This window comes from Fonsecaea pedrosoi (genome assembly GCF_000835455.1).
Source record: "Fonsecaea pedrosoi CBS 271.37 unplaced genomic scaffold supercont1.2, whole genome shotgun sequence".
Classification (NCBI taxonomy): Eukaryota; Fungi; Ascomycota; class Eurotiomycetes; order Chaetothyriales; family Herpotrichiellaceae; genus Fonsecaea; species Fonsecaea pedrosoi.
Genome location: NW_013550614.1, coordinates 1,102,757 through 1,130,034, shown reverse-complemented (window position 1 = coordinate 1,130,034; position 27,278 = coordinate 1,102,757). Strand labels below are relative to the sequence as shown.

Here is a 27,278-nt window from a genome sequence, read left to right as displayed (position 1 = left end):
TCAATTCCTGGTGGAAACCGTGAACCAGGGGACCAGGACAAGTGGGAAAAAAGGAGACACGACTGCCATGGCCGCTCGTTGCTGTTCGAGGCTTGAGAAACGGGGCACCAGTGGCTGCAGTGGCCGCAGTGGAGAAGCATGCCAAGCTCCGTCTTGGGGCGGGCACGGAAGGAGCCTGGCGCCGGTTTGATTGGAGATCAACAAGAACGCGGAACATTTAGTAGCCACTGGCAGCCCAGCAAGCCCAGTGCCCTACGCTGGGGAGCCCCCATTGGTGGCTAGTCGTTGCTGATTGTCCCTACCCCTGGATCTTCCCCAGCTTGGGTCTGGTGTCACCATACAAGTACAAGTACTTACCAAGTACTTGCATGTACTCCGTAAACTCGTATTGGGCCTCGCGCAGCACCAGAGTTGAAAATGTGACTTTCGGTAGTGTACAGTCTATCTTCCGTCCTCTTCTCTAAAATACTTAAGGGGGGTATTCCCGGCCATCCGAGCCTGGTATAGTGGCTGTGGCACGTTATATCTCAACGCCTGCAAATGCCAGGTATGTAATCCATCCACCAATCCATCTTCAAAGGGTCATGGCCCTGCCGAACCATACCCAGCCTATATAGAGATCTCTTCACATCACTCCCGTCCCTTCCTGAGATCGAAACTGCTCCATTTGTTTCAACAAATATTGGTACAGGACAAGCATAGTTCCACTCTGGACACTCGTCCAAACAAACCTGGGTCCAACTCCACGGAACAGGCCGGCAACACCCTCAGTTTTGTATATCAAGCGTAGCCCTTCCATGACAGAAGAGGTGTCGAGTGTAGGAGTGGTATGCGGCACTGTTCGAGGCCCCGAATGGATCAGTCTTGTCTGCGTCGGATTTTTGGTGCCCGCTTTCTGGCTGCTTGTGGTTGGGGTTTCTCGATGTGAAGTCTGGCTGTTTTTCGCACGATTCGGGCTGATCTGAGTCTGTGTCCTGGTCTTTACTACATCAAGTGGGCAGGTTATAACACCCGCCGCACCACCCGCCGAAGCAGCAGTGAAGATTTCCAGCCCCAGTCCAATATCTTGAGTTTCCATACAGCTCTGAGCAAATCTGCGCTCTTGTTCGTAAAATGCAAACTGTAGTGCCGAGAACGGTAGGTCACGGACAATGGTGGCTTTGTATCCGGAGTATAATGCTCCAAATCCTTCTGTCCTAGCTATTGTCCGCGCTGCATCCCACGTTGACTTGTAGTTGTATCCGGAATTGAAAAAAGGGTTGTTATATCGACCTTGCAGTTGCAACCGGGTCTTTAGCACTTCGGACGGAACGTACACGATGGACGCCGCAAGGTCGGCAAGAAAACCTAGAATCACACATGAGCACGTGCGCAGCAATACCACGGACTGGGGGGTGGGAGCGCACCACTGGCGAGATATGATATAGACGGGTTGATACCACGATCCAGCATATGTCGCTTGCAATATTCATAAGACCCAAAAAAGATAACTGTGCCTGGGAAGGAGCCCAACATTGCCGCAGTAAAGCCTCCGTAAAGACCTCTTCTCACACCCTCTTGCCGGAAGATCTTGATGTAGGAGTCGGACAATGAGGCATATTTTGGGGGGAAGTGGGGGTCTCCCTGCTGTCTCGTCTTTACAGTATCTAGAGAATGCATGAGAATATCGCCTGTCGTGCCGCCTATGCCTCCGGCAAGCATCGACTGTCAATCTGCATTAGCAAAAGCGGCCCGGCTCAAGGGCTGGCATTGAGTGCTTGTAACATACATGGAGGTATGGGGGTCTTTTCAGTTCCAAGTCGGTCTCCTCCTCTTCCAGTCTCTCCATTGTCCGCGGCCGTTTATTCTGTCGTGCGCCGTCGAGATCAAAGTCTGGTTCCGCATAGCCATTGTGCTGGACTCCGATCGCAGGATTTCCGACGGAGCTGTCTGAGGAGAACCAATTCGAAAGACGTGAAGTTAGGCTCATGGAGGGCTCTGGAGCCCTTTTATTACACACAGTCGCAGGTTAAAAGAATGATCAGTGGGAAGCAAGTTGAGGGATCACGATGAGGAAGTGAGTTCTTCGCCGCAACCAGATCAGCGCAAGGCCCTCATCTCTCACCAAAAACTTTAGCCCTCACAAATTCGGCCTTTGTCGGGACTTGGCGAGCCTTGCTCGGCCGATTAACCCAGAGCGCTCCGATTCGACAGCCTTGCCGAGCAAAATAGAGCGCCACCATCTCGTTGGGAGTTGTTGGGATTAGGGAATAGATGTCAAGTTCCAACAATAATGCCATGAACCATGTCGCTATTTTCATGTACTGTTCTCAACCATGATACCATGGTCAGGATAGGTGGCACAAAGAAGCTCCTCCAGTTGTTTCCATCCAAAGCTGTTCTCCGTCCCTTAGCATTATGACAAAAGGCTCTCACCGCGTTGACCAGAGTTCAATTAGTAGCATTGAAGGACAAACACAAATGTAGGCGGAACTTTTGCCAAAGAAGCAAGGGAGAATAATTTTGTACAAGCCAGTCCTGCATCCGCCTCGCTAAATCCAGCCAAACCCGACAATCACTCTCACAGCATCATCTCCAAGGGGTTCTCCACCACCTTCTTCAATTCCTTGATCCATTCAGCTCCCACGGCCCCGTCCACAACCTTGTGGTCGAAGCTGCCAGTGACAATGATTTGGTCATCCCATTCAGTGACCGTGCCCTCTTCTGTCTCGACCGGGACAGCAACCTTGCGAGTGGTGCCAACGGCGAGAATAGCGGCCTGTGGCGGGTTGATTACCGCAGTAAATCTTTCAACCGCGTGGTTCATGCCCATATTGCTGATTGTGAATGTGCCACCCTGATACTCTTCTGGCTTGAGCTTGCCATCTCGTGCTCGCTTTCCAAGGTCTTTGACAGAGTTTGATATTGCGGAGAGACCAATGCTGTCGGCATTCTTGACGATGGGGGTCATCAAGCCAACGGGAGTGGCTACAGCAACACTCACATCCACTGTGTTGTGTTGACGAATGATGGACTGACCACCGTCTTCTCTCCAACTAGAGTTCACAGCAGGCACCTTCTTGCATGCAATGGCGCAGGCTTTGATCAGGAAATCGTTGACGGACAATTTGTACTTGCCCTCAGAAGCAGCATTGAGTGCCTCTCTCAGCTTAAGCAGTTTTGTTACTGAGAGAGTTGTCGAGACAAAATAGTGAGGGTTTTGGTTCATGGACTCGCGCAGTCGTGTAGCAATGGTCTTGCGCATCGAGCTTGCAGGAATGTCCTCGTAAGATGGGCCAGCTGCAGCGGAAGGTCCAGTGCCTGCAGCAGGTTTATATTTCTCAATGTCGGCAAGGGTGATCCGTCCTCCAGGACCAGTGCCTTTGACGGACTTGATAGGAACACCCTTTTCCAGAGCCAGCTTTTTGACAGCAGGACTGATGACTGGCTCCCTGTCCAGCACGGACTGGAGCTTCTCGCCTGTGGTGTCAGCTTCGACAGCTTCGGGCTTAGACTCTTTAGTTCCGGCAGGAGGTGCTGTACCAGAACCCGAGTCTGGCTTCTCCGTGGCTTCAGACGTCTCTTCTGCTGGTTTCTCCTGCGGAGGTGCTTTGTCGCCGCCGGCGTCTTCGAGAGTGAAGGATTCGAATGCCGAGACGTCTGTTCCTTCCTCGACCATCACCGCAATCGGCTGGTTTTGTGTTAGTACGTCTGCACCAGAGTTGTGATTACAGGTGCCTTACGTTTCCCACTGCGACGTCCTTTTCGCCCGTCTCTTTGAGAATCTTGGCAAGTACACCTTCCTCTTGAAACTCGAAATCCATTTGAGCTTTGTCTGTTTCAATCTCGACAAGGACATCTCCGGGAGCCAACGTGTCCCCGACCTTTTTCTGCCATGCGCCAATGTTGCCAGCGGACATGGTGGGCGAGAGTGCGGGCATACTGATCACAGTATGAGGGGGAAATGCTATCGGGCAGTGTCAGTCATATTCACGCCACGCAAGGAAAATCGTAGGATCGAGGCGCACATTTCGATGCATAGTAGCGGCTTAGCACTGACAGACAGGGGAACGGCTGGGCTCTGTACACGTAGATTAATGAATGTGTGCGCTTCTTCAGGGTGCATCCTGTACCCTGCTGATTTCTGTAGTCTTTGCAAGGCACTCTTGCTAACTCTTGAGCTCGCGGAGGATTGAAGCAGGATGCGTGACCCTGAGCGGGCCAACAGCGTTGAGGTCGCCATTGGGAAGCACCAGCGGCGGCGGAAAGGAGGAATTCGGGCCGCAGTCTGGGAGGGCTCGATGAGGACAAAGGAGCGACGAGGAAGAGAAAAGAGATAGAAGAGAACCCTGACAGATGACGGTCCTTTCGGCAATGAAGGTTGCAAGATATAAAGGATCGTTGGAGTGTTGGTGGCAGCTAAGAAAATGGGTTGAGCAACAAAGTCCCAACTCCACTCCGGTTTCCGAAATGGCAGGGAGAGACCAGGCGGGTGACAGCTTTTTTGGGGGGCCGCTCCCTAGGCTAGTCAGACCCAACGATTGGAGCTCCGGAGGGCAAAAGCTCCAGCTGGTGCAGCTTGACTTCAGTCCGCCCGTTGCAACCACGTAAGCAGCGCCATTGGTCTCTATACCTAAACGCAGAACACCTTGTCCCCAAGGGAGGACCTGGAGGGTTAATGCTACTTGGCTACATACACCCTGACTCTCCGCAGCATTTGACAGATGTGAGCAGGCACTGATTATTCCTGGCAACACCACAACGAAGATTGGTATAGATCGAACCCGCAACCATCATTCCTTAGTTTCTTGCGTCGACCCTACAACTGCAATGTGTCCAACATTCCCTCCCGATTTCAGGTGATCCATAATCCTCCGTCTGCTCCATCATCCTCCTTTCCGCGCCCGGCCAAATGTCTGGCGTCGAGAGTGAGCCGCCTCAAGTCGACACTCACCCGGACCACGACTTACAATCAGAGCCTATCTCGGAAGACGAGGCTGAGGCCACTGTGCCCGGACATGAGGTGGCTTCCACCGACGAGATCGACCCGGACGAGCCATCAAGTCATGGGGTAACAATAACCGTCGAGGATGCGGATGCGGAAGATGGATCACCAGCCGGGAGCAGCGAGGCTGTCTCTGAAGATGATGCCTCGGTGGTGAAAGAGTCCCAACAGGACTCTGAAAACGGTGCCGGAACTGGGGAAGAGTCGGGACAGGCTCCCCGAACAGATGGTGTCGAGGATGCGCCTTTGGATGCTGGATATGACGGTTCGAGAAGACCAGAGGAGCGTCCGGCCCAACACCAGGATGAACCAGATCCCAGAGGAGCCCCCGCAGCAGTTTCGACGGAGAGCCACGCAGATGTAGTGGAGCGACGACATACAACGGCAACAGCACGTCCACCGCAGGTCAACTCCACTGTCTTCGTAGTCAGTGCTCTTGAAACGATCGGCGCAGCTAAGGAAGTCCGCAGGAATAAGGAATTTGCAGATGCTGTTCAGGCCGCTTTGTCAAACATCAAGAGCACGGAACAGGCAGTCAATCCAGAGATCCTATTCCGCCCGTTACAGATGGCAACCAAGTCGTTTACGATCCCTCTGCAGGTGACGGCGTTGGATTGCATTGGAAAACTGATCAGCTATTCATATTTTGCATTTCCAGCTGTCGCAGCCAGCCAAGCAGGGTCACCGGACACTCCTCCTCTCATTGAAAGAGCGATTGAGGCGATCTGTGACTGCTTTGAAAACGAAGCTACTGCGGTGGAAATTCAGCAACAGATTATCAAGTCATTGCTCGCAGCTGTCCTTGACGACAAGATCGTCGTGCACGGCGCAGGTCTCTTGAAAGCCGTCCGCCAAATCTACAACATTTTTATTTATTCTAAATCCAGCCAAAATCAACAGGTTGCCCAGGGATCTCTGCTCCAGATGATTGCCACGGTTTTTGAAAGAGTTAGAGTTCGTCTGGACTTGAAGGAGGCACGACTAAGGGAAAGCAACGAAGCGAAGACGGACGAAGCCTTGTCTGCAGAGACATCCATGCTGGGCCACGGCGGTGTGAACGGCATGAACGGACAGGTGGACACTCCAGACCATGAGACTCCTCCGCAACTTGCAGAAGGGTTGTCCCCTGGCCAGGAGAAACTGACCCTGCAAAGCTTCGAGAACCACAAGAACCTCGACGATGCAATTGTCGCTGACAGCGCTCCAACGACCGTCACGCGTGTCAGACGAGAGCGCAAAAACACGCGCACGAGTTCCGCTCCGGTATCTCGATCCAGCTTGCAGGAAGAACGCGACGAGACGGAGCTATCTCCCGAGGATGAAGACGACGTCTACATCAAAGATGCCTTCTTGGTGTTTCGTTCGCTGTGCAAACTAAGTCAGAAAGTCTTGACCTACGATCAGCAGCAGGATCTTCGGAGTCAAAACATGCGCTCGAAGCTCTTATCCTTACATTTGATTTATCATGTCATCAACAACTACACCACAGTCTTTACATCTTCGTTCTCGAATATTAAGAGTGGCAACAACGCGGAGCCCACGCCATTCTTGCAAGTGGCCAAACCTCACTTGTGTCTCAGTCTTTCCCGGAACGCAGCGAGCTCAGTTCCGAGGGTTTACGAGGTATGCTGCGAAATATTTTGGCTTTCGCTGAAGCACATGCGTGTGCTGCTGAAAAAGGAACTTGAGGTTTTCCTAAAAGAGGTCTATCTTGCAGTATTGGAACGGCGAAATGCGCCACTTTTTCAGAAGCAAATGTTCATGGACGTTTTGGAAAGGCTCTCGGGCGATCCTCGTGCTCTTGTTGAGATCTACCTTAATTACGACTGCGACCGGACGGCCCTGGACAACATGTACCAAGAAATCATTGAACATCTATCCCGGATCTGCAGCACACCCGTTGTAGTCACTGCTGTCCAACAACACCAATACCAAGAACAGCAAACAAAACCAGCAACGCCGGTCTCTGAATGGCATTCACGGGGCGCATTACTTCCCGGGCTATCGACAGCAAGCTTAAGTCATCATTCGCCTCCTCCGCCGACAGTACCGGTTGAGTATGCTTTGAAGCAGCAATCATTGCGTTGTCTAGTTGAAATTCTTCACTCGCTCGATAATTGGTCGAGTCAAGGGAGCCCGGAACAGATGAATGGATCTAGATATCCAGCGTCAAGGGGTTCATATGAAGACTCTAGGGAGTCATTGGACTATAGCGAAAAGCCACCTCCGTCGCCTCGCGCTCCAGGCTTAGGTAGCGACTCAGGGATCACCACACCGGTGGTAGAGGATGACCCAACCGAAGTCGAGAAAGTGAGAATGCGAAAGTTCGCTCTCAACGAGGCCATCCGACAATTCAACTTTAAGCCAAAACGAGGAATCAAAGCGCTCTTGGCCGAAGGATTTATCCGCAGCGACAACCCTCAGGATATTGCCAAGTTCTTGTATGCAAATGACAGACTAGACAAAGCAATGCTAGGAGAGTACCTCGGCGAAGGCGATGAGAAGAACGTTGCCATCATGCATGCTTTCGTGGACATGATGGACTTCAGCAAGAGGCGGTTTGTCGATGCCCTCCGGCAGTTCCTACAAAGTTTCCGCCTACCCGGAGAAGCACAAAAGATCGATCGCTTCATGCTGAAGTTCGCTGAACGTTACCTCAGTGGTAATCCAAATGCATTTGCAAATGCTGACACTGCTTATGTACTTGCATATTCGGTCATCATGTTAAACACAGATCAACACAGTGCAAAGGTGAAAGGTGCTAGAATGACTGTGGACGACTTCATCAAGAATAACAGGGGAATCAACGACGGTCAGGATCTTCCCGCAGAATATCTGAGTGGCATCTTCGAAGAAATTTCCAACAATGAAATCGTCCTGGATTCTGAGCGAGTACACGCTGCTGAATTGGGGATTGCTGCTGCTACAAGTACGGGTTTTGCCTCAAGGGCAGGTCAAGCGCTGGCCAATGTCGGCAGAGACCTGCAAAAAGAAAAATACACCCAGGCGTCCGAGGAAATGGCGAACAAGACGGAGCAGTTATATCGGAGCCTCATCAGGGCGCAGAAGCGTTCCGCAGTCCGGGAGGCGCTGTCAAGATTCATTCCAGCGACCTCGATCAAGCATGTGGGCCCCATGTTCAACGTGACATGGATGTCATTCCTCTCAGCCTTTTCCAGTCAGATGCAGGATGCACAGAACCTAGATCTGATCAGGCAGTGCCTAGACGGCTTGAGGTTGGCTATCAGAATCGCCTGCAGGTTTGACTTGGAGACGCCCAGAGTCGCATTTGTCACGGCGCTGGCCAAATTCACCAACCTGGGTAATCTCAAGGAAATGATGGCCAAGAACTTGGAGGCGTTGAAGGTGCTCATTGAGGTTGCCTTGACAGAGGGTGATCTCTTGAAATCCTCCTGGCGGGAGGTTTTGACGTGCATCAGCCAACTCGACAGACTACAGCTCCTCTCCACCGGGATCGATGAAGGGGTCATCCCGGATGTTACACGGGCCAACATTTCCACACCCTCAGGTTCTTCGAGGGACGGGACCAGAAGTCGCCGATCGATGCAAGCCGTCAAACGACCGCGACCGAGATCTGCGCATACTTTCCGACCAGAAGTTGCGGATGAAACCAAGTCTACAGACATGGTCCGAGGGGTCGACCGGATATTCACCAACACTGCCAAGCTATCGTCTGAGGCGATTGTCGACTTCGTCCAGGCATTGAGCGACGTCAGTTGGCAAGAGATCCAGTCTTCTGGAAATAGCGAGGCTCCGCGGATGTATAGTCTCCAAAAGCTTGTGGAAATCAGCTATTACAATATGACCAGAGTCAGGATAGAATGGACCAGGATCTGGGAGGTGCTCGGGGAGCACTTCAACCAAGTGGGCTGCCACAACAATACCGCGGTGGTCTTCTTCGCCCTGGATTCTCTCCGCCAGCTCTCCATGAGGTTCATGGAAATCGAGGAGCTGCCCGGGTTCAAATTCCAAAAAGACTTCTTGAAGCCATTTGAGCATGTGATGGCGAACAGCACCGTTGTCACGGTCAAGGACATGGTCTTGAGGTGTTTGATCCAGATGATCCAAGCGCGGGGGGACAACATCAGGTCCGGGTGGAAGACCATGTTTGGCGTCTTCTCAGTTGCTGCCAGAGAACAGTATGAGGCTATTGTCAACATCGCTTTCGACTACACCAATCAGATCTACAATACCCGGTTCGGCGTGGTCATCTCGCAAGGCTCGTTTCCTGATCTGGTTGTTTGTCTGACCGAGTTCTCCAAGAACCTCAAGTTCCAGAAGAAATCACTGCAGGCGATCGAACTGCTCAAGTCGACGGTACCAAAGATGCTGAAAACGCCAGAATGTCCGCTTTCCAGACGCCACGGCAAGATCCCTGAGTACGAGGAATCGGGCGTGGTAGCAGGCGTCAAGCAACCTACCTCACAGACCGAGGAGGAACAGTTCTGGTACCCGGTCCTGATTGCATACCAGGATGTTCTGATGACGGGCGAGGATCTTGAAGTACGGTCCAGAGCTCTCACCTATCTGTTTGAAACGCTGATCAGATATGGCGGTGATTTTCCTACCGAGTTCTGGGATGTCCTTTGGCGCCAATTACTATACCCGATCTTTGTCGTCTTGCAAAGCAAGTCGGAGATGTCAAAGGCCCCCAACCACGAGGAACTGTCAGTATGGCTGTCGACGACAATGATCCAAGCTCTTCGAAACATGATCACACTCTTCACACATTATTTTGACTCACTAGAACACATGCTTGACCGCTTTCTGGATCTTCTCACATTGTGCATATGTCAAGAAAACGACACCATTGCTCGAATAGGAAGCAACTGTCTCCAGCAACTGATTCTCCAGAACGTCACGAAATTCTCTCCCGAGCATTGGTCACGAATTGTGACTGCATTCGTCGAGCTCTTCAACCGGACGACAGCTTATGAACTGTTCTCGGCCGCAGCAACGATGTCTGATGCTCGACCTTCTCCAGGCCACGATGGATCCGAGGGTCTATCTATCTCTGGAACCACGATTGTTGAAACTCCGACGACGAATGGGGCACCCGCATCTTTTCATGGTGCAACTCCCTCCTTGGAATCGCAAGTAAGCTCGGCAGCCCATATTTCTGAGATTCCCGCAGCCCAGAGCACTCAGGAGCTGGAGGACTATCGCCCACATTCAGATATGCAAGCACCTGCACCAGTGGTGACGGCTGCCCGCCGACGGTTCTTCAACAAGATCATCACCAACTGCGTCCTCCAGCTGCTGATGATTGAGACCGTCGCAGAGCTCTTCTCCAACGACTCGGTCTATGCCCAAATCCCCTCATCGGAGCTCCTGCGCCTGATGGCGCTCTTGAAGAAGTCGTATCAATTCGCCAAGAAGTTCAATGGTGACAAAGACCTCCGCATGGCTCTTTGGAGACAAGGGTTCATGCGACAACCACCAAACTTGTTGAAGCAAGAATCCGGGTCGGCGAATACATATGTTAGTATCCTCCTCAGGATGTATCATGACGAAGGGGAAGAGCGGAGGTCAAGTCGTGATCAAACCGAAGGTGCCCTGATACCGTAAGTTATTGTCTTCTCCTGAGGGTTTCGATCTGTTGCTAATTTCATGGTGACTTCAAGATTGTGCGCCGACATTATCCGCTCCTTCATTCTCCTGGACGAGGAAACTCAACAACGAAACATCGTCGCATGGAGGCCCGTCGTCATTGATGTCCTGGAGGGGTACACGAACTTCCCCAAGGACAGCTTTGAGAAGCACCTCGACACATTCTACCCCCTTGCCGTGGGCTTGTTAGAAAAAGAAATCGGCTCCGAGCTGCGCAACGCACTCTGGGGCATGTTCCGCCGCGTGGGAGAGGTCAAGTTTAACATGCCTGAACTGGTTCTTATGAGGGGAAGGGACGGCAGCGTCAGTTCGACGCGAAATGGCAGTATTGGCGCCGCACCCACCAGTCCAAGTCAGTTGAGCCGGGGCTTGGAGCTCTCACAGAGTGGTGGGAGGAGGGGAAGTCGAACAAGCAGAACGGGGCCTGTATAAAAGACGGGAGAACTGGGAGAAGGAGGGCCAGGGCGAGGAGGATCAGGCAGACCATTTATGCCTCGACGCTTTTTTGACAAGATGGCGGTTTACTTGGTGGAGGGTTTTTCAGAGATGTGTCCATTGCTACACAAATATTTTGTGGCCCAAGATGCCAATGCGTGAGCATCTTATCTTTCTCTGGCATTTCCTGTACTTTACCACGGGGAACACGGGATGGACTCGACTCCATCTGTACCAGTCAGTTCAGCCTTGCATAAAATTAGAATCTCGGGCCCCTGGGCCAGAACTAAACTAGACGAAATGAGACGAGAATTTGTGCCCTCTGTATATCAAAGAGGAAAGGCCATTGAGAAAAAGAGAGAATGAGAATGAGAATGAGAAATGGGAATGTGTTTGTTCATTGCGGAATGACGTTCGTTGTCTCATCCTGTCCTGCTTATTTTATTGGTCTTTCTTTTCCCCTTCACTTTGCCTCTGCGTTTCGTTTCATTACGATACAATAGGAGGAGAATGGAAAAACAAAGCTTGACTGGTTGGTTGGTCGGTCGGATGGCTCGATGGAAGTGAAGTGATCGATCACGCCGCCACCACCATCTTCCGCTTGAGCCAGCCGCAGAAACTCTCAAAGAGGACGGGATCCTCACCCTGGAGATGGCGCATGTGGATCTGATTCTGGGTGTGTAGTGCGGACGTGGGTGTGGACGTGGGTGTGGACGTGGGTGTGGACGTGGGTGTGGACGTGGACGGGGTGTCGTCGGGTCGTTCGGCGCCGCGAAAGGCAGAGCGAGAACTAGAAGGAGGAGAGGGCGAAATGGAGATGCGCACGACGAGGGCGGGCTCTGGTTCGGGTTCGTCGTCGTCGTCCTTCATGTCTGTGTCTGCGTCGTGTTTGCTCCCTCTTGCGTGCTCGTTCGCAACCCGCTTCGCGCGAGGTTGAGATTCACTTCCGTGTTCACGCTCAGCCTCCTGTTTCCTCCTCCGAGCCTTGCGACTCCACACGTCTCCGTCCCTGGCCATAAACATCCCCACACCACTGGCTCGATCGATTTTCCACAGCACCCCGTCCAAGCGCTGAATCTCCGCGGCGACCCTGTCGAGCACGCTCAGCGGGCCGTCTCCTCCTCGTACTGGCACCTCAACCTCGAACTCCGTCTCCGTGATCGGAGGCAACAGTTTCTTCTCGACGCCGCTCCCGCTGCCCACGGACCGCGCCACGTCGTTGGGAGGTCGGTACCCCATCCAGCTCCAGGCGACGCACCACCGCCGCGTTTTCTGGCCCTGCACGAACTCGGTCACCGCGTAGTTCCCGCATCCGCTGCCCCGAAGGCTTTCCACGACGGCCCCCACACTCGACAACTTCCCCAGCATGGCACTGAACCACTGGATCTTCATCTTGTTCGCCGGGAGGCGTGATTCGGCGACGAGTTTGGAGACAAAGCCGACCTCGCCGCCGGGGGTGATCATTTCCACCGCCGAGCCGGTGCAGCTTGAGTTTGGCGGGCGGGATTTTTGGCGAGCGGAGTCCACGAGGGATTCTGTCGAGTCATAAAAAGGCGGGTTCGTGAGGAGGATGTCAATTCTGTAAGACACACACACAAAAAAAAAGGCCTTCAGCAAAGTCAAATAACTAGGTAAATTCATCTCTTCACCTTTAGACGACAAAGGGGGGAGGCAGGAATGCTGGACCAGGCATCTTCCACGTACCGGTCAAACCTCTCAAGTTGGGTCGTGGGGATTAGCCGATCTCCTTTGACGTCCGTGTCGACCAGTCTAATGCGTGCCTGTAACTTGTTGGCGACGATGTTTCTCTGCGCGTACTCGCGGTTCTTCCCGTCGATCTCTGTAGCCAGGAAGCGCCATTGAGGGCGTTGTCGGCAAGCAAGAAGCGGGTAAATTGCAGATGCCCCTGTGCCGCTTTTTCACAACGCGCTCGACAACAAGAGTTAGCCAGCGAACAGATATCCCCTCTAGATGGAGAGATACAGAGACAAAAGTAAGTGGGGGACGGTCTATACAAGGGTGGTATTAGATGAAAATAGGAACGGGAACGGGAAAAGTTACACACATATCGAGTCCGATCACCTGTCTGTCAGGGTCGAAACCTTGGTGGAAAGAAGGAGAGGTGCTGTCCAGCAGACGCTGGATGAAGAGAATGTAGTTGAACCGATTGGGGACCTGTGTATTTGTCACCAACGTCAACATCAATAACACCATCGGGTGGGTGGTTGTCTATGGGATCAACGGGCACAGAGAGACATCAGTCCACCCCTAAAGCGCGGGGATGTAAACGTACAGGCGGGCACAGCCTATCTTCCGGAAGGTCGACGGTGAGATCAAAGTCTCGATGAAGGAGGCATTTGGTCAATTGTCTGGAGAAACGTCATCCGAAGTCAGGGAGGAGAGAAGAATGCAGCAATAGATAGACTCCAACAAAGCCAGACACTACTCCATTCGATCGACATACCTGACGCTTTCGGGGTCAGAGAAGTCGAGTTGGCGATTAGATTTTAGCCTTGGACATCAGAGACGTTAGCTGAAACGGAAACTTATTTGTCCCGCCACAATGTACTGACGACGACGGAGAGAGACAGAAATAACGAAGTTGAATTGCCTCGTCCGATCCATCGTGCTCTGGGGCCTGAGCCTGGGGATCTTGACGTCCCTACCTTTTGGCGAAATCGGGATATTGCAGCGCCAGCGTCGTGAAGTCGACATCGTTCTCGTAAATATTGTCGGGGGCTGGCATCTCTCCGGGTTGTGTGGTTACTGTCGAGCACAGTGTTTCCTGTCCGGAAGAGTATCCAAGAACAACTCATAAAGTTACTGGGCACTTGGTATTGGGACGAGGCTGTGATGCCGTAGCCTTGCCAAGCATGCCAAGATGAGTAGTTCGTGGGCCTTCCCCCTGTTTTTGGCACAAAATGATGCCGCCCTATCTGCATCCTTGGGTTTTCACCGCTTATCCTACTTGAGGTTGATTCTGGCGAGGCTGGTTCACCCAGAATTGCGGATTTGGTCCAAGCAGCGTCAACTCTTGCATCGACATACCATTTATCTACAATCACATCGAGGAGGATGACAGGCGCAGGTATTGTAACTTCAGAGTATCTCCCAACTGATGCTTGTATACGACAGCCTCAAGTAGCATGTGGTCTTCGGATCTGTCCTGTAATCGAATAAAAACCATGTGAGATATAGATTATCGAGCCTCAACTAGTCCCACCCAGAGTATTGGGGAGCAAAGTGCAATCATCCCCCGTATTGGGTCTCTTGGGACATCCCGTCATCACCCATAGAAAGATGACCACATCATCAGCTTGCCACCGCCGCTGACTAGTCCCTTCTATTTACTTTTCGGTGAGGGTTCACTTAGCGAAGGACAACGGCTTGCTGGATCTCCTGGACCTTTGACGTGGAAATCCGATAGGTCCTCCTCTTGATTTTATCCCATCGCATAACGGCAACCAGCTCGTTCCGCTCCAGGATGATGTGGACGGCGAGCCCGTCCCTTGTGTCCGACAGTTCAGGGTTCAGGGGGAACCAGATGCGCGACCGCTCAAACTCGGTCAGGATTTCCAGCTCCGGGAGGAGAAAACAGTCGAGATGCGCGTCGGGGTGGCCGCCGAAGGTGTCTTTGATCAAGTCGTGAAGGTGCGTCTGTAGGGTGTGCAGGGTCTTGTGGCTCACGGGCCGTCTCATGACTGGGCTGAGATTGTCGTAGAGATCTTTCCACCCGTGGTCTCGGGCAACGTCCAGTGGCGTGCTGTGTTCGGTCGAATCTTTGGTCGCTCGCGAAGTTCTCACGAGACCTGACCAGAGTAAATCAGCCGTGTCCCAAAGCATACCACGTGCAAAAACGCTGCATCACTCACGCCAGGCTCCTTCTTTTAACAGAGATTCCACGGCTGACTTGTCACCGTGCCACGCGGCTTGGTGAAGGGGTCTAAACCCACTGGTGATTTTGTGTTGCTCGGTCGCTTTGTCTAGAGAGACAAGTCAGTATAAGCTTCGAATGGCACATATGGAAGGTCTTGGAGGCGTACAAATAGGAGGGCAATTGATCCAATTTTGCCTGTATTCCTTGCGAGCCATCCCGAGCAATTCCATCACCCCATTCCAGTTGCCAACCCAGGCTCTCTCTGCCAGCAGTCGTCGGTCGCGGAAGTAGGGCATGGAGAGATCCTGGCCGGGCTTGCAGCGGTACTGCCCGTACCAGGCGATCCCCTCGGCCTTGTAGGGAGAGTATACGCCGTTGTCGTCGAATCGAGGCGAGGGCAGATTGTCCGAGTTCAACTTGAGCGCCACGGACATGATCAAGTCCAGTATCTGGGAGACTTGTTTAGAATTCTGAGAGAGCTGTTGGTGGTGTTCGAAGAGATACTCGCTGTACAAAAAGATGTATTTGTTCTTGGTCAGTTTCTTTCTCCACCTGGCGCAGCTTGAACGAGGGAAGAAAAATGATGGAAATACTTGACGAGCCGCTTCGAGATCCATTCGGTCTGTTCCTGCAATTTCCTCACCTTGTCCTCGACGACGTCTTTCCTCCGGAGCCACCACCACCGGTCAGCGAGCTTCATCTTCTCCCCTCCTCCACCTCCGGATCCAGTCTCTCCGGGCTTCCTGCCAGACGTGAGATTGTCCAGATCTGTCAGAAGATCTCTCCATTCGGTCGTGTTCACTTGTTTGTCGAGGATGTCTCGCTGTTCCTGAGGAAGGGCCCGTTGAAAGATCAAGAGCCGGTCCAGCAGCGCCCGAAGCTTCTCCGTCTCGTTGATTACTCGCGTCAGACCCTCTGGCGCATCGTGCATAGTCTGACCAGCCTCAACGAGGCGTCTCACCACGGCGCCCACAATCTCAAGAACAGAGAACACCGTGCCAGGATCCATGATGGTGCTGCACGGACTGGGGAGCGCGTAGACAAGGCGGAAATGGAATCCCTTCCACCGAGACGGTGATGACCTGAAAGAAGAGATTGTTCAACGTCGAATTGATGGTGCAATCGTGAGAGACAAGATTGATATCACATCACCTTGAATCCCGCACCTGGCTGCCTGAAGATCAAGAAAGGCCGGTCTTGACTGACTGTTCCACGAGAAATTGGCCCCTTTCGCACGGTCTGCGGGGCAATCGCCTACATGGTCAGGGTACGAGGTATGTATTACATCGTACATATCCTGGTGTATTAATTCATTTGTGCCAAGTGGCAGCCTGGAATGAAACTTCGCCTCTATTCTCGTGCAACCATCTGAATTATATTCGTCGAGGATCAACCAGTGTTACAAGAAGCCCAAAGAAAGCTACCAAGATCGAGATGCTGAAAGTGCATAATTCAATTTCAAAGCGATTGTGATTTGTATCTAAACAAGAACATGAACCTTTCCAACCCAGTCACCAGTGCAGACACCAGACATGCACCAGCCCCAATATTATCGCCATGGGTATAGAGCCGAATCGACCGAACTCATGGAAACGGAACTTCGGAAGTAGAAGCCACCTGAAACCCTCAGCGCCGTCAATGGTCAACCGACAATAATCGTAACTCGTATCAACCTGTGTTCCCAAATGGACATCCCCAATACCCTAAGCACTTTACACATCCAGACCCAATGTTTCGTGGCACTGCGTAGCCCCTAGCAGTACCGATTCTCTGTCGGTTCGCATCGATTCCATAACCCCCTATTTCTTCAGGACAGCTTCGTACAAGCTGACCGCAGCGCCCAAGCCTGACCCGACCAACACAGCAAAGTAGCCGCCTGGAATACTCTCATTGACGGTCGCGATCGTATAGTTACTGTAGAGCCCACCCAGGGAGTAGTGATAGGCATACACCAGATATACAATCAACCCTTTGGCGAGACTGAAAATGAAGGGATCGAATTGCATTTGCGTGTTCGCCTGGAGAGCCGCTCGACGCGTCGAATAACTGTGGCTAGGATGAGCCTTCAGCGGTAGATTGATGAAGTACGAAATGGCGGCTGGGAGAACCAGCGAAGTCAGTGTCCACAGTGAGAATGGGGACCAGAACTTGGAATCCAGTAGCAGGAAAAGATCTGGCACCAGGATTGGTGTCTTGGTTGACTTGATGTACGGGATGGCGGGAACTTCAGTCAACAGCTTGTTGGGCAAGATTTGCGGGCGGAGGCCATACGCCTCCAGCAGGATGGCGAGCACGATGACCGTCATAGGTGACGAGAGAATATCGCGTGTGGCATCAGCAAATTCGTGGATTTGAGTTTGCTCATACGCATGGGAGATGGAGGTTCGAATGCGACGCGTCTGTTGGTCAATGGCGTCCGTGACGACGGCTGGCGAGGGCGGTATGGGAATCTGGGAGGCCAGAATCGAAGTCCGACGCGCGACCTCTTTGGCTGGGGTCTTGACGAGCGCATTGACGACTGGTGCTGGTTCCTCTCTATTGAGCGCAATTGTCAGCGATGGCCAAGGGGACGAGAACGAGCCGCGATACATACGCTTCTTGAGTGGTCGAGGTTGTCTTCCTTCTCGGCTTCTTTACAGGAGCAGGGACATCGTCGTCCGTCTTGACACTGTCCGAGACCTTTTCGGCTGCCGTTCTCTTGGTGGGCGATCGCGAGCTGCTCGCCAGACGCTTGTAGTATTCGCTCAAAGAGGGATCCTTGCCGTAGGTCGTCGAGTTGGAGCGCAAGTGTTCGTCGAGAGCGATCTCGAGCTCAGCCTTCTTCAAATGAGCATAACTGCGGTCGCATACTAGTCAGCAAGCATGCGCCAGGTCATGCGACTCAGACAACGACGCGTCGGTACCAGGCGCGAGGATGAGGGACGTACTCAGGCAATTTGCTGGTCTCGGCGAACTCGGTGAGGTCGCTCTTGCGCAGTTTCTGTAGATATGGTAACCCTGACATGATAGCCAAACAGGCACGTTGTGAAACAAGTGCGCGATCTTTTCGTCTTGATGTGCGCAACGCGATTGTGTATGTGAGACGTAGGCAGAGGAAAGGAATGCGACGGCGAGATCGGAGGGAGGGATGGATGAGTGGCGGATGTTGTGATGGTGTACGATGATGAAGGAGGCTGGGGGGGAGCGGACGTTGGACGGGCAGCCAGCACAAAAGCGGGTAAAAATCCAAGTGGCTGGGAGGAAGGGGAGGGTGAAGCTACTCCCCAAGTATGTAAACAACCAGCTCCCAATCCGGTATTAGTGCAGGCCCACGGTCGCCAATTTGGGGTGGAGGATGTGATTGGACACAGTGTCGATGTTCTTCTGGTTTTGTAGCTTTGGCTCTCTCTCACTACCGAGTACTGTGGTTGTTTCCTCGAACGCGTTCAATTTCGAGAAGGGGCGAAGTCTGGGAGAGGCACAACAAGCAGACGAGTGGCCGAGGTGCCTGGGTGCATTCCAGGTTGCCTGGAGGAGACGTGACTTCAATGACGTATTGGTTGGAGAGGCACGAGAGGTCGCCTCAGTGGTTCCCTTTCCCGCGTCCATCCCCAAGAAACTCTTCCGGGCAGCAGCGGGTGTCCCTGGAAGCCTGGACAAGCCTTTGGTTAGTCATAGGGATGCTTTGTGCCACCTGGGTGCCACCCAGTAGCACCTCAACAGCCCTACAGGTGTACCTCGTACAGCCCGGAAGGTGCCAGGCATCCAGTCTCTTAGCCCTGTGACACAGCCTTGTCCCTTGCCCCTCGCCCCTCTCCACCTCATGCTGTTCAGCTTACAAGTCCGAACCTCAGGCCATCGTCGTCATAGCTGCCTACATATTTCACAAGGATGCTTCTCACCCGTTTTCCCTCCTCCAGCCGGGCCATTTAGTTCCACATACTCAGTGGTTAACCAACACGACCAGTGCCTAAGCAATTACGAATACAATGAGGCTTCCTTAGAGAACTTATCCCTTGTGTTATTAGCTCTATTGCCTTCTGCCAAGCATCTTGTCCAGTCAGCTGCCCACTGTATTGTTCTCTTCGCCATCCCCCCTCCATTTCCCTTGATTAACCCTGACGATATTGCGTCGTGGCATGACAACCACCGCAGTAATCATTTCCACCCTACCCGTACATCCTTTCTACTAATATCGTTTCCTCCCTCTCTCTCTGCTAGTCCCTCTCGTTTTGTGATGGCTCCTCCAGACCTAAACTCTCTTCCGCCCTCCAGATCGATGTCTTCCTCACCGATGCAACCCCGCTCCCTGCAGTCTACCACCATTCCTCCCAACCGCCAACAAACCCCTTCTCCTCGAAGCTCTTCCATATCTCTCGCTGCGGCCGCTGTGACAAATGCTGCAAATGAGTCCAGGAGGTCCTCTTTGAGCAACAGGGGCTCTCCCCGCTTGGGTCGGATGCCCAGTGATCGTCGTCGCTCGCAGGTCGCCATGAACCTCAACCTGAACGATCCGAGCATTCCCAGTCCCGGCGAACTCTCCAGTAGCGATCCGAGAATCGGGTTCGGTCACAGCTACGCCTCTGCGAGCCCCCCTACCATAGGTGGAAGGTCTGCTATTGCCACAGGCGATCCGCACCATCAGCGTCAGCCCAGTCTCGGAGAAATTCATAATGAGCTAGAACAGGAGCAAGAAGCGCAAGTAAATCGGATGCTACAGATGATCCGAGAGCAACAGCTGCAACTTGACGCACTCCGAAACAGTCAAGGCCAGAACGGGCATCACTCCCGGCAGTCCTCACAACCCAACTCGGCTCTGGCTGGCAGCAGCACCGCAGTGGTCGACGACGAAACGCCTGCTTCGGAACGCTCGATAATCTTTCCATCGGTTCACCCCGCAGTTCCCACTGTCCCTCCGCTCACAAGACGCATCTCGCGCGGACCTTCTAGCGCAAGCCGTTCGCCAGCCCTCCGACCACAGCCAGGCCAGGACTCAAGCACCGGCAATACTACAAGTGGTGATTGGCCCCCATCGCCCCTCGAGTCAATCAGCACGGCACGGAGAAACAGTTTCCGCGACGAGACTGCCTTTTACCAGGCAGAGACCGCCAACTTGACTCGCGAGAATCAGATGCTGAGAATGCGGATTCGCGAACTGGAAAAGCAGATCAGCGAACTGACCGCCGCTCCGGCAAATACCCCTGCCACACCCTCTAACCTAGTCAGCAATCCCCCGGTAAATAACGCACCGACAACAGCTGCTCAGGAAGAAGCTTCTGCTGCGGCCGAGGTGGCACGGGTCACCATCGAACCGGACAAAGCTTGAGCCTCAGGAGTGGCAAGATGATGACCCGAAGATTTTACGAGCCACGTACCACATGTGATGATCGTTGTGCGTGACGGAGTTGAACATGGAGTTGAACACGGAGCAAAATCATTTTCATTCGGTGGGGTTTTCTAAATGGAGGAATCACTAGGAAAAGGGTTACTGCCAGACACTTTTATGGTAAAAAAGGGTCGTTGGAATCGGCCTAGATTGGTTGTTTCGGGTGGCTTAATTCTTTGGCATGGTGTCACATGAAAGGATATTCTGGAACGAGAAGGACTTCCTGCGGCGTTGACGGGAGTGGTGGTATTACAGTGCATCAGCGCACTTTGATCAAATTCCCCATTCAATACTGTTATTACTAGCCTTTTTTTTACTGTGCGCGAGCTTTTTTTTTCTCCCATGGCTTCTAACCAGTAGGGTCATTGGCGTCATTATTCCGAGGATGTGGACGTGGATAGTATGAGGAATAGGGATAACGACAGGAAAAGGTATGGACATGGGTATGGGATTGAATCTCAAGCTGTCAGCACAAGAGCGTATGATACCTACATACATAGATACAGTACCTCAGGCTCAATCGCCCTTTTGTTCTACTGCTAGTCCGTCCTAGTTCTTGTGCATGTGATTGCGTACCTAGTGGGTCAGGTAGATACGAGGTAAGACACTGGGTAGGTAGATAGACACCTATATTGTATACAGACATACATACTGCAGATACTGCAGATACTGTAGGCACTAGAGGCACTGTAGGTACATACGTACACACGGGCTTGGTTGGATACTTATAAATTGTCAATCCCTTACAAACACCACCCCCCTTTTCATCCCAGTTCCCCCCCTTTCCCCCCTGTTCATTGCTCATTCCAAATTCTAAATTCTCTGGCGTAGAATCTCTAGATCCAATGTACTCGTACCCATGCAGATAGGTTAGGTCCAAGTATGCTAGTCACACACAGCCCAGAATGTGAGTAGGTAGATAGCTCGCGCGAAAAAAGACAAAAGCATAGTCTATAATAATGGCCCCTTCACTAGAAACAGACCTCAAATCAGGCCACTCTTTCATGGTCCGATCTCCTCCTGTCTAGCTTTCCGTCTTTTCCTTGAGCTTTGTGCACCTGACTTTCGTGCCAGATGCTCCACAGACAGCATCCCACACCGAGCACCGACGCACCGAAAGTCACCCAGTACGCGGTTCGGTAACAGTCATTCCCAACAAGACACTCCATGTGTCCTTCTTCATCATTCCGGACTGAATGCGCGTCGTAGATCTTTCCGTATAGAATGTTGAAGACGTTGCCGGAGATGACTGGGGCGAGCGTCATTGTTCCCCAGTTCTGCGAGAGACCGTGGACACCAAAGCAATGTGCGACGAGGCTCGGGTACACTCCAAACAACATTCCATAGGCCAGGCCGGTGAACCCTGACACCAATATGAGATAATGGGGGTTCGACACAGCCGTGGCGACCACTTGTGCCACGCAAAATGTCAAAGCAGACGCAAACAAGCACCAAAACCGAGACCGGTTAAGCCTCGCCACGAGAATGTCGGACCCGATGCCGGATAGGAGACGACCACTGAAGCTGCAGAAGGAAAGAATAGAGACATGCATTGCTTGACGGCTTTCGATAAAGGACTCGGGAGTGGAAGGGTCGTAGTGTTTCCAAAGAGCTTGGGCATCATTGCCGATGTTACTAGAAGAATATGTTAGCAGCCCGTGTTACAAGCTCTGGTCGAGGAAAAGAACCCAAGACTTACTTGATCGTCATGAGACCAATACCGGTCATCAAGCCAAGCATCAAGAATAACTGCCAAAACTCGGCATGGGGCAAGAGAGCGAAACCTCGGATGTCTAAATGCGGATGCTCATGCATTCTGTCAGACTCGATTTGCTTTGAACTTTCTAGGTCTTCGGCGTCTTGTTCCTGACTGGAAGTTTTGGAGAGTAAGGAAGATTCCTCGTCCCCGTTGATAGCTTCGGAGTCATGGGCTCGCTCTGCGCCACTGATTAAGGGTTGAGTCTTGGGAGTTCGTGTGTGTGGCGCACCTGGTTCATCGAGATGAGGAAGATGGCGACTTCCTGTCGATCTGGTCCGATGGAGAACCTGACGTTCGTGCTGAGGGAGGTGTTGGTAGGTGGGAGGGACTATAACTCGCATAAAAGGAAAGCATATCAAAGGAAGAAGAACCGTTCCCGCGGCCAAAAGAATAAGAAAGTTATATGTCCCTCCAGGAAGTAATTGGGCGATGCCAGCGAAGAACAATGCGCTCAGCCCGAAAGCCGCCAGCGGAAAGGCTGTCGCTGTCCCTCGAGATTCAGGATAGTTCAGGGCAGCTGCATAGAGTCAGCTCGTAATTCAAAGCCTCACCGAATTTCGGTGGTTAGGTCTTACCCGCTTTGATGGATGCAGTAAAGGCCGAACAGCTTCCCGCGCCGGTGAAAAAGGAGAACAGGCAGATCAATGCCACACTATAGTGTCCCGGGCCAGCATCGTATGCTATTGAGTGTCAGGTTGTCTTGCGCCGCCTCATTTGGACACCGGAGGACTCCCGAGGTCGTACCTTTGGCAATTGGGTAGTACCCAGCGGCGAACAATACGATGCTCAAAGCAACTCCCCATCGGGGCCCTTTCGCATCGACCATCATACCACAAGGAATGCCAAATGCATACATCCCAAAGTTGCCCAGGGTTCCCTGCGTAATCCCCGAATATCAGCCAACGTTCCCGCTCTTGGAAATCTTGATTGTCATAGGCCTCAACGTACGATAAGATTGCTGTCTGTGGCAGTCAACTTGAGGCGAGCTGCGAAAGTCGGTCCCCAGATGGAGTAGCCATACTAAGATTGTGGTCAGTCGTCGTCTCGTGGTGGGGAAAGGGTCCTGCGCACGTTGGAACCGCAAGCCAATGCGGTGATGGTGCATGCGACCACGGTTATGATCCGGGCCTTCTTATGGTCTGAAGTGCGTATCATCTTGAGAGTTCTGGTTGGAGACCACAGTGGTCATCCCGTCATGATCGATGCAAAGACTGACTCAATCTCTCCAGGATCCTGCGAGGTGAGATGTGAGAGAAGGTGAGGTGAGGACGCACAGATAAAGAGGGCCATGCGTTGGGGCACCAGGAACTTGTCAATCGGCAATGGATCCGACCTCGAACCACGGCTTCTCTCAGAATAGTCAAAGCATGGAATGCCGCCGGATTCATGAGCCAATGGGAAGAAGGCTTCGTCCGGCAAACTTGCCTTTGGAGGTGCCGCTTTCCCGGCTGCCTCTGACCTCACTTCTCCCTCGAGGAACTTGCCGCCTGCGCTTCTTCGCCGTTTCTTCCATCAACATCTACCACCGATCAACACAGCATTATAGGCGAGTAACGATAAGAAACATCCCGCTGCCTTGGGTCCAACCCTCGATATCCGCTGAAACACAATTGCCCACACCTTGAAGCTCGGCACCTCGACAAGGCCGTCTCACTTCCAACATGGGTGGTGTCCTCGCTATCCCAGCCCTTATCCTGCCATCGGCGGCGACGCTGTGGTCAGTGGCAGCCTCGTGCTGCGGCGCCGCATCATGTTCGATGATCTGTGGACCTTGTGGCATGTCCAAGTTCCGATCCTCCATCGCCACGAGAATTGCATATGCCATGATTCTGCTGGTCAACAGTATTCTGGCCTGGATAATGCTCACACCTTGGGCCATTAAAAAGCTGGAACACCTGACTCTGGATTATATGACCTTCAAATGTGGTTCATCTGAGTGTTATGGGTATTTTGCGGTTCAGCGCATCAATTTTGCCTTGGGCATGTTCCATCTGATCCTCTCCGTCCTGCTCATTGGAGTCCGAAGTACCAAAGACACCCGAGCAGGTCTGCAGAATGGCTTCTGGGGTCCAAAACTGCTGGTTTGGATCGGCTTCATCGTCATCTCTTTTTTTATACCCGAGGGCTTTTTCATGTTCTGGGGGAACTACGTCGCATATGTGGGGGCGATGCTCTTCGTGCTCTTGGGGTTGATCCTTCTTGTCGATCTCGCGCACACGTGGGCAGAACTCTGTCAGGACAAGATTGATGAAGGTGATGGGCCAAACTACCGGCTGTGGCAAGTTTTACTTATGGGGTCAAGCTTGGGGATGTATCTGGCTGCACTCGCCATGACGATCGTCATGTACATCTTCTTCGCCAGCAGTGGGTGCAGCATGAACATCGCGGCCATCACCATCAACCTCGTCCTCCTCTTTGTCGTGACGTTCCTGAGTGTTCAGCCGACGATTCAAGACGCCAACCCCAAAGCAGGTCTGGCACAGTCAGCCATGGTGGCAGTTTACTGCACCTACCTGACGTTCTCGGCGGTTGCCATGGAACCTGATGACAAGCACTGCAATCCCCTCATCCGTGCGCGGGGAGCACGGACAACTACGGTGGTCCTGGGGGCGATTGTTACCATGCTTACCATCGCGTACACGACGACGCGAGCAGCTACACAAGGGTTTGCCATGGGGTCGAACACGGGCAAGAACCGATACGCTCAATTGACGCAAGATGAGAACGAACACGGGCTGGTGTCTCAGCAGCCAGCGTCACGGCGCGAGATCATGAGGGCGGCGGTGGAAAGCGGGGCGCTCCCGGCATCGGCGCTGGACGAGGACTCGGATGATGAAGATGGCGGTGAAGTCAGTTCCAAGGACGACGAGCGGCAAGGGACGCAGTACAACTACAGCCTGTTCCACGTGATTTTCCTCATGGCGACATGCTGGGTGGCGACGCTTTTGACGCAGAAAATGGACCCGGAGAATTCGAGCGACTTTACCCCGGTGGGTCGGACATACTGGGCGAGCTGGATCAAGATCATCAGCGCATGGATATGTTATGCCATCTACAGCTGGACGTTGGTTGCGCCGATGGTGCTGGAGGGGCGAGATTTCTCATGACGGGTTGGAGGGTGAAGGTCTGGGGTTGTTTGGCGTACAATTGTGTTTGTGTCTTGGGCAGACCGAGCCTGCTGAATTTGGCTTGGGAGCGGTGACTATTGTATAGCGAAGGTACTGATATGAATGAGAGTGCGTGTTTTCGAGCTGCGCGTTTTTGAGCTTTGCTACTGCAGAGCCGCTGGTGTCGATGTTTTGTCTCGCCAGCCTCATATTCCACCAATCTTGCCAGACACGCAGATCAGGCTGCGGTCTTTACTCGGGAGGTGCGTAGTGTCGGGTAGTACGAATCGGGGTGGGCGATCGCGGTTCTCAAGGGCAAAGGGGCGGCTGGATCTGAACAAAAGGTCGATGGGCAGCGGACTTGGCGATCGATGGGGGTCGGGGTTCGGTAAAGCCGGGGGGTCCATATTCAGTTTGCTACTGCTGCGATTGCTGCTTCTGGCGGTGGTGATGGTGATGATTATGACGGTATTAGTGAGAGGTGATGATGTGATGATGATGTGGCCCATAAAGGGGCGGTGAAGCAATTAGGGGGTCAGGGGAGTGGGAGCGGAAGGAATATCGATGGTATGAGAAGGATGTTGATTGAGTAGAGTAGCGTAGAAGAGTGAAGTACATCTCCATCGAGCCAGCTATCTGGTAGCGAGGAATACCAGGTACCATGAATTACCAGCAGTCCAGGGCAAAATCCAATCACAGTCTGGACTTTGAGGTGTGGAATATATTTCCGATTACAGACTTGTACGAGTAAATACGCTCTCGGATTGAAACATGGATATATACTTGGCCAGTTGGCTACTTGCATACCGAAGCACACACATACCCAAGTATCTATGATGGCTATGTATTCGGTATACCTTGGAGTTCAACTACCTACCTTCATGCCTGACTGCCTGCCTAAATCAGGATGTTACAGAATTGATCCTCAGGTGTCTGTAGATATCTACCTTGGTGTCCATGGTGCTTGTAGTGGTAATTAGGGAGTAGCCATGCACAATGACAGATTGGGAAGTCGGTCAACTTGATCACTTCATCAGTTGGATACAAAGGTCCCTGACCTCCCCTTGGTATCCGTGTCGCCCCTGCCCGTCCAATTTGTGCAGAAATACCATGTCTTTTCTCCTCTCCTCCATCTTTGACAAATAACCCCCCCCCTCCCTCCACCCTGGTCAACGTATACGTATCCATGTCCTGCCCTGAGTCCCTTGTCCCTTGGCATCCCCTCGTACTCGGTATGTACATGCAGAGGACCTCACCCTCATCTTCACCCTCACCCTCCTCTCCACCTCAAGCCACACGCATCACCTCGTACGCACGAACGCATTCTGACCACACTTGAACCTGGGGGAATCTCGGAACTCCGTTTCCCTGCGACTTGGACTGGTTCTCCGTCTCCAAGACTTGCATCCGCCGTCTGTGATGCTGTGGCACCTTCGACCTGTCGGGGCGGAACCATTTTCCACCCTTTCCCCCCCATCCTTGTCGTCCTAGTCTGTTCCTATATCCTATTCCTCGTTCGCTCGGTCGCTCGCCATTTGGACTTTACACATGTAGGATAATCCCTGCGTGATGAGTCCGAAGACGAATACCCTCGTACTTGCTGGGAAAACCTTCTTGCTTTTCATGGTAGCCTAGCGTAGCCTAGTTGGGATGGGCTGGACCGGGGGACAAAACTATTACTCGGTAGGTAGACTGGATACAATTCAATACGACACCACACGACACCACACGACTGGGAAGGGGCAGGACGATGAAAGGGTCCCTTCTAAACTTCCCCCCCTACCTACCCTGCTCTGCCCTGCGCTACCCTGTCTTGGCTTGCCTGGTCAGATCCCAACCCCGGATACCTGGTGTTCCGAGTTTTGAGAGAGTCTGGTGGCGTTTGACGGGGGGCTCTTTGCACACACACACTCGTACTGACCAAAGGCCGACCCGTCCTCGTCTCTCATGTATGCGTGTGTGCATGTGCGTGTGTGCATGTGCGTGTGTGTAGAGCGAGGAAGAGAGACAGAGAGGGTGTAGGTTAGGAAGGGATATACGAGTACCGAGTTACGGCCTTTCTTGCTTGCTTCCCCCTCTTCGGACCTCTTGAGCCCCATCCCTTGTGAGTTGGGAATCCT

At 52.7% G+C, this 27,278-nt stretch overlaps 9 protein-coding genes across 9 annotated transcripts; 3 read left to right on the top strand and 6 right to left on the bottom strand.

Moving 5' to 3' along the window:
- Nucleotides 1-625: 625 nt before the first annotated feature.
- Nucleotides 626-1,969, bottom strand: Z517_02371 (uncharacterized protein; the record flags this gene model as incomplete). Its single annotated transcript, XM_013431481.1, has 3 exons — nucleotides 626-1,347; nucleotides 1,407-1,704; nucleotides 1,769-1,969. The coding sequence occupies 3 exons, from the start codon at nucleotides 1,967-1,969 to the stop codon at nucleotides 626-628; spliced, it is 1,221 nt and encodes a 406-aa protein (XP_013286935.1).
- A 591-nt stretch (nucleotides 1,970-2,560) lies between these two features.
- On the bottom strand, nucleotides 2,561-4,222 carry Z517_02370 (pyruvate dehydrogenase complex dihydrolipoamide acetyltransferase; the record flags this gene model as incomplete). The annotated part of the gene is made up of 4 exons (XM_013431480.1): nucleotides 2,561-3,670; nucleotides 3,723-3,946; nucleotides 4,008-4,060; nucleotides 4,113-4,222. 4 exons carry the CDS (start codon nucleotides 4,220-4,222, stop codon nucleotides 2,561-2,563), a joined length of 1,497 nt encoding a protein of 498 aa, XP_013286934.1.
- Nucleotides 4,223-4,891: 669 nt separating this feature from the next.
- On the top strand, nucleotides 4,892-11,047 carry Z517_02369 (uncharacterized protein; the record flags this gene model as incomplete). The annotated part of the gene is made up of 2 exons (XM_013431479.1): nucleotides 4,892-10,569; nucleotides 10,630-11,047. 2 exons carry the CDS (start codon nucleotides 4,892-4,894, stop codon nucleotides 11,045-11,047), a joined length of 6,096 nt encoding a protein of 2,031 aa, XP_013286933.1.
- Nucleotides 11,048-11,626: 579 nt separating this feature from the next.
- Nucleotides 11,627-13,796, bottom strand: Z517_02368 (uncharacterized protein; the record flags this gene model as incomplete). The annotated part of the gene is made up of 6 exons (XM_013431478.1): nucleotides 11,627-12,629; nucleotides 12,755-12,964; nucleotides 13,116-13,225; nucleotides 13,344-13,419; nucleotides 13,515-13,562; nucleotides 13,717-13,796. The coding sequence occupies 6 exons, from the start codon at nucleotides 13,794-13,796 to the stop codon at nucleotides 11,627-11,629; spliced, it is 1,527 nt and encodes a 508-aa protein (XP_013286932.1).
- Nucleotides 13,797-14,419: 623 nt separating this feature from the next.
- On the bottom strand, nucleotides 14,420-15,936 carry Z517_02367 (uncharacterized protein; the record flags this gene model as incomplete). The annotated part of the gene is made up of 4 exons (XM_013431477.1): nucleotides 14,420-14,859; nucleotides 14,923-15,033; nucleotides 15,094-15,434; nucleotides 15,521-15,936. 4 exons carry the CDS (start codon nucleotides 15,934-15,936, stop codon nucleotides 14,420-14,422), a joined length of 1,308 nt encoding a protein of 435 aa, XP_013286931.1.
- Nucleotides 15,937-16,726: 790 nt separating this feature from the next.
- Nucleotides 16,727-17,931, bottom strand: Z517_02366 (uncharacterized protein; the record flags this gene model as incomplete). The annotated part of the gene is made up of 3 exons (XM_013431476.1): nucleotides 16,727-17,462; nucleotides 17,521-17,763; nucleotides 17,855-17,931. 3 exons carry the CDS (start codon nucleotides 17,929-17,931, stop codon nucleotides 16,727-16,729), a joined length of 1,056 nt encoding a protein of 351 aa, XP_013286930.1.
- Nucleotides 17,932-19,143: 1,212 nt separating this feature from the next.
- Z517_02365 (uncharacterized protein) lies at nucleotides 19,144-20,232 on the top strand (the record flags this gene model as incomplete). The annotated part of the gene is made up of 1 exon (XM_013431475.1): nucleotides 19,144-20,232. The coding sequence occupies one exon, from the start codon at nucleotides 19,144-19,146 to the stop codon at nucleotides 20,230-20,232; it is 1,089 nt and encodes a 362-aa protein (XP_013286929.1).
- Nucleotides 20,233-21,281: 1,049 nt separating this feature from the next.
- Nucleotides 21,282-23,206, bottom strand: Z517_02364 (uncharacterized protein; the record flags this gene model as incomplete). The annotated part of the gene is made up of 6 exons (XM_013431474.1): nucleotides 21,282-21,927; nucleotides 21,992-22,568; nucleotides 22,627-22,731; nucleotides 22,796-22,928; nucleotides 23,000-23,071; nucleotides 23,123-23,206. The coding sequence occupies 6 exons, from the start codon at nucleotides 23,204-23,206 to the stop codon at nucleotides 21,282-21,284; spliced, it is 1,617 nt and encodes a 538-aa protein (XP_013286928.1).
- Nucleotides 23,207-23,712: 506 nt separating this feature from the next.
- Z517_02363 (uncharacterized protein) lies at nucleotides 23,713-25,158 on the top strand (the record flags this gene model as incomplete). The annotated part of the gene is made up of 1 exon (XM_013431473.1): nucleotides 23,713-25,158. The coding sequence occupies one exon, from the start codon at nucleotides 23,713-23,715 to the stop codon at nucleotides 25,156-25,158; it is 1,446 nt and encodes a 481-aa protein (XP_013286927.1).
- Between the last annotated feature and the right edge of the window lie 2,120 nt (nucleotides 25,159-27,278).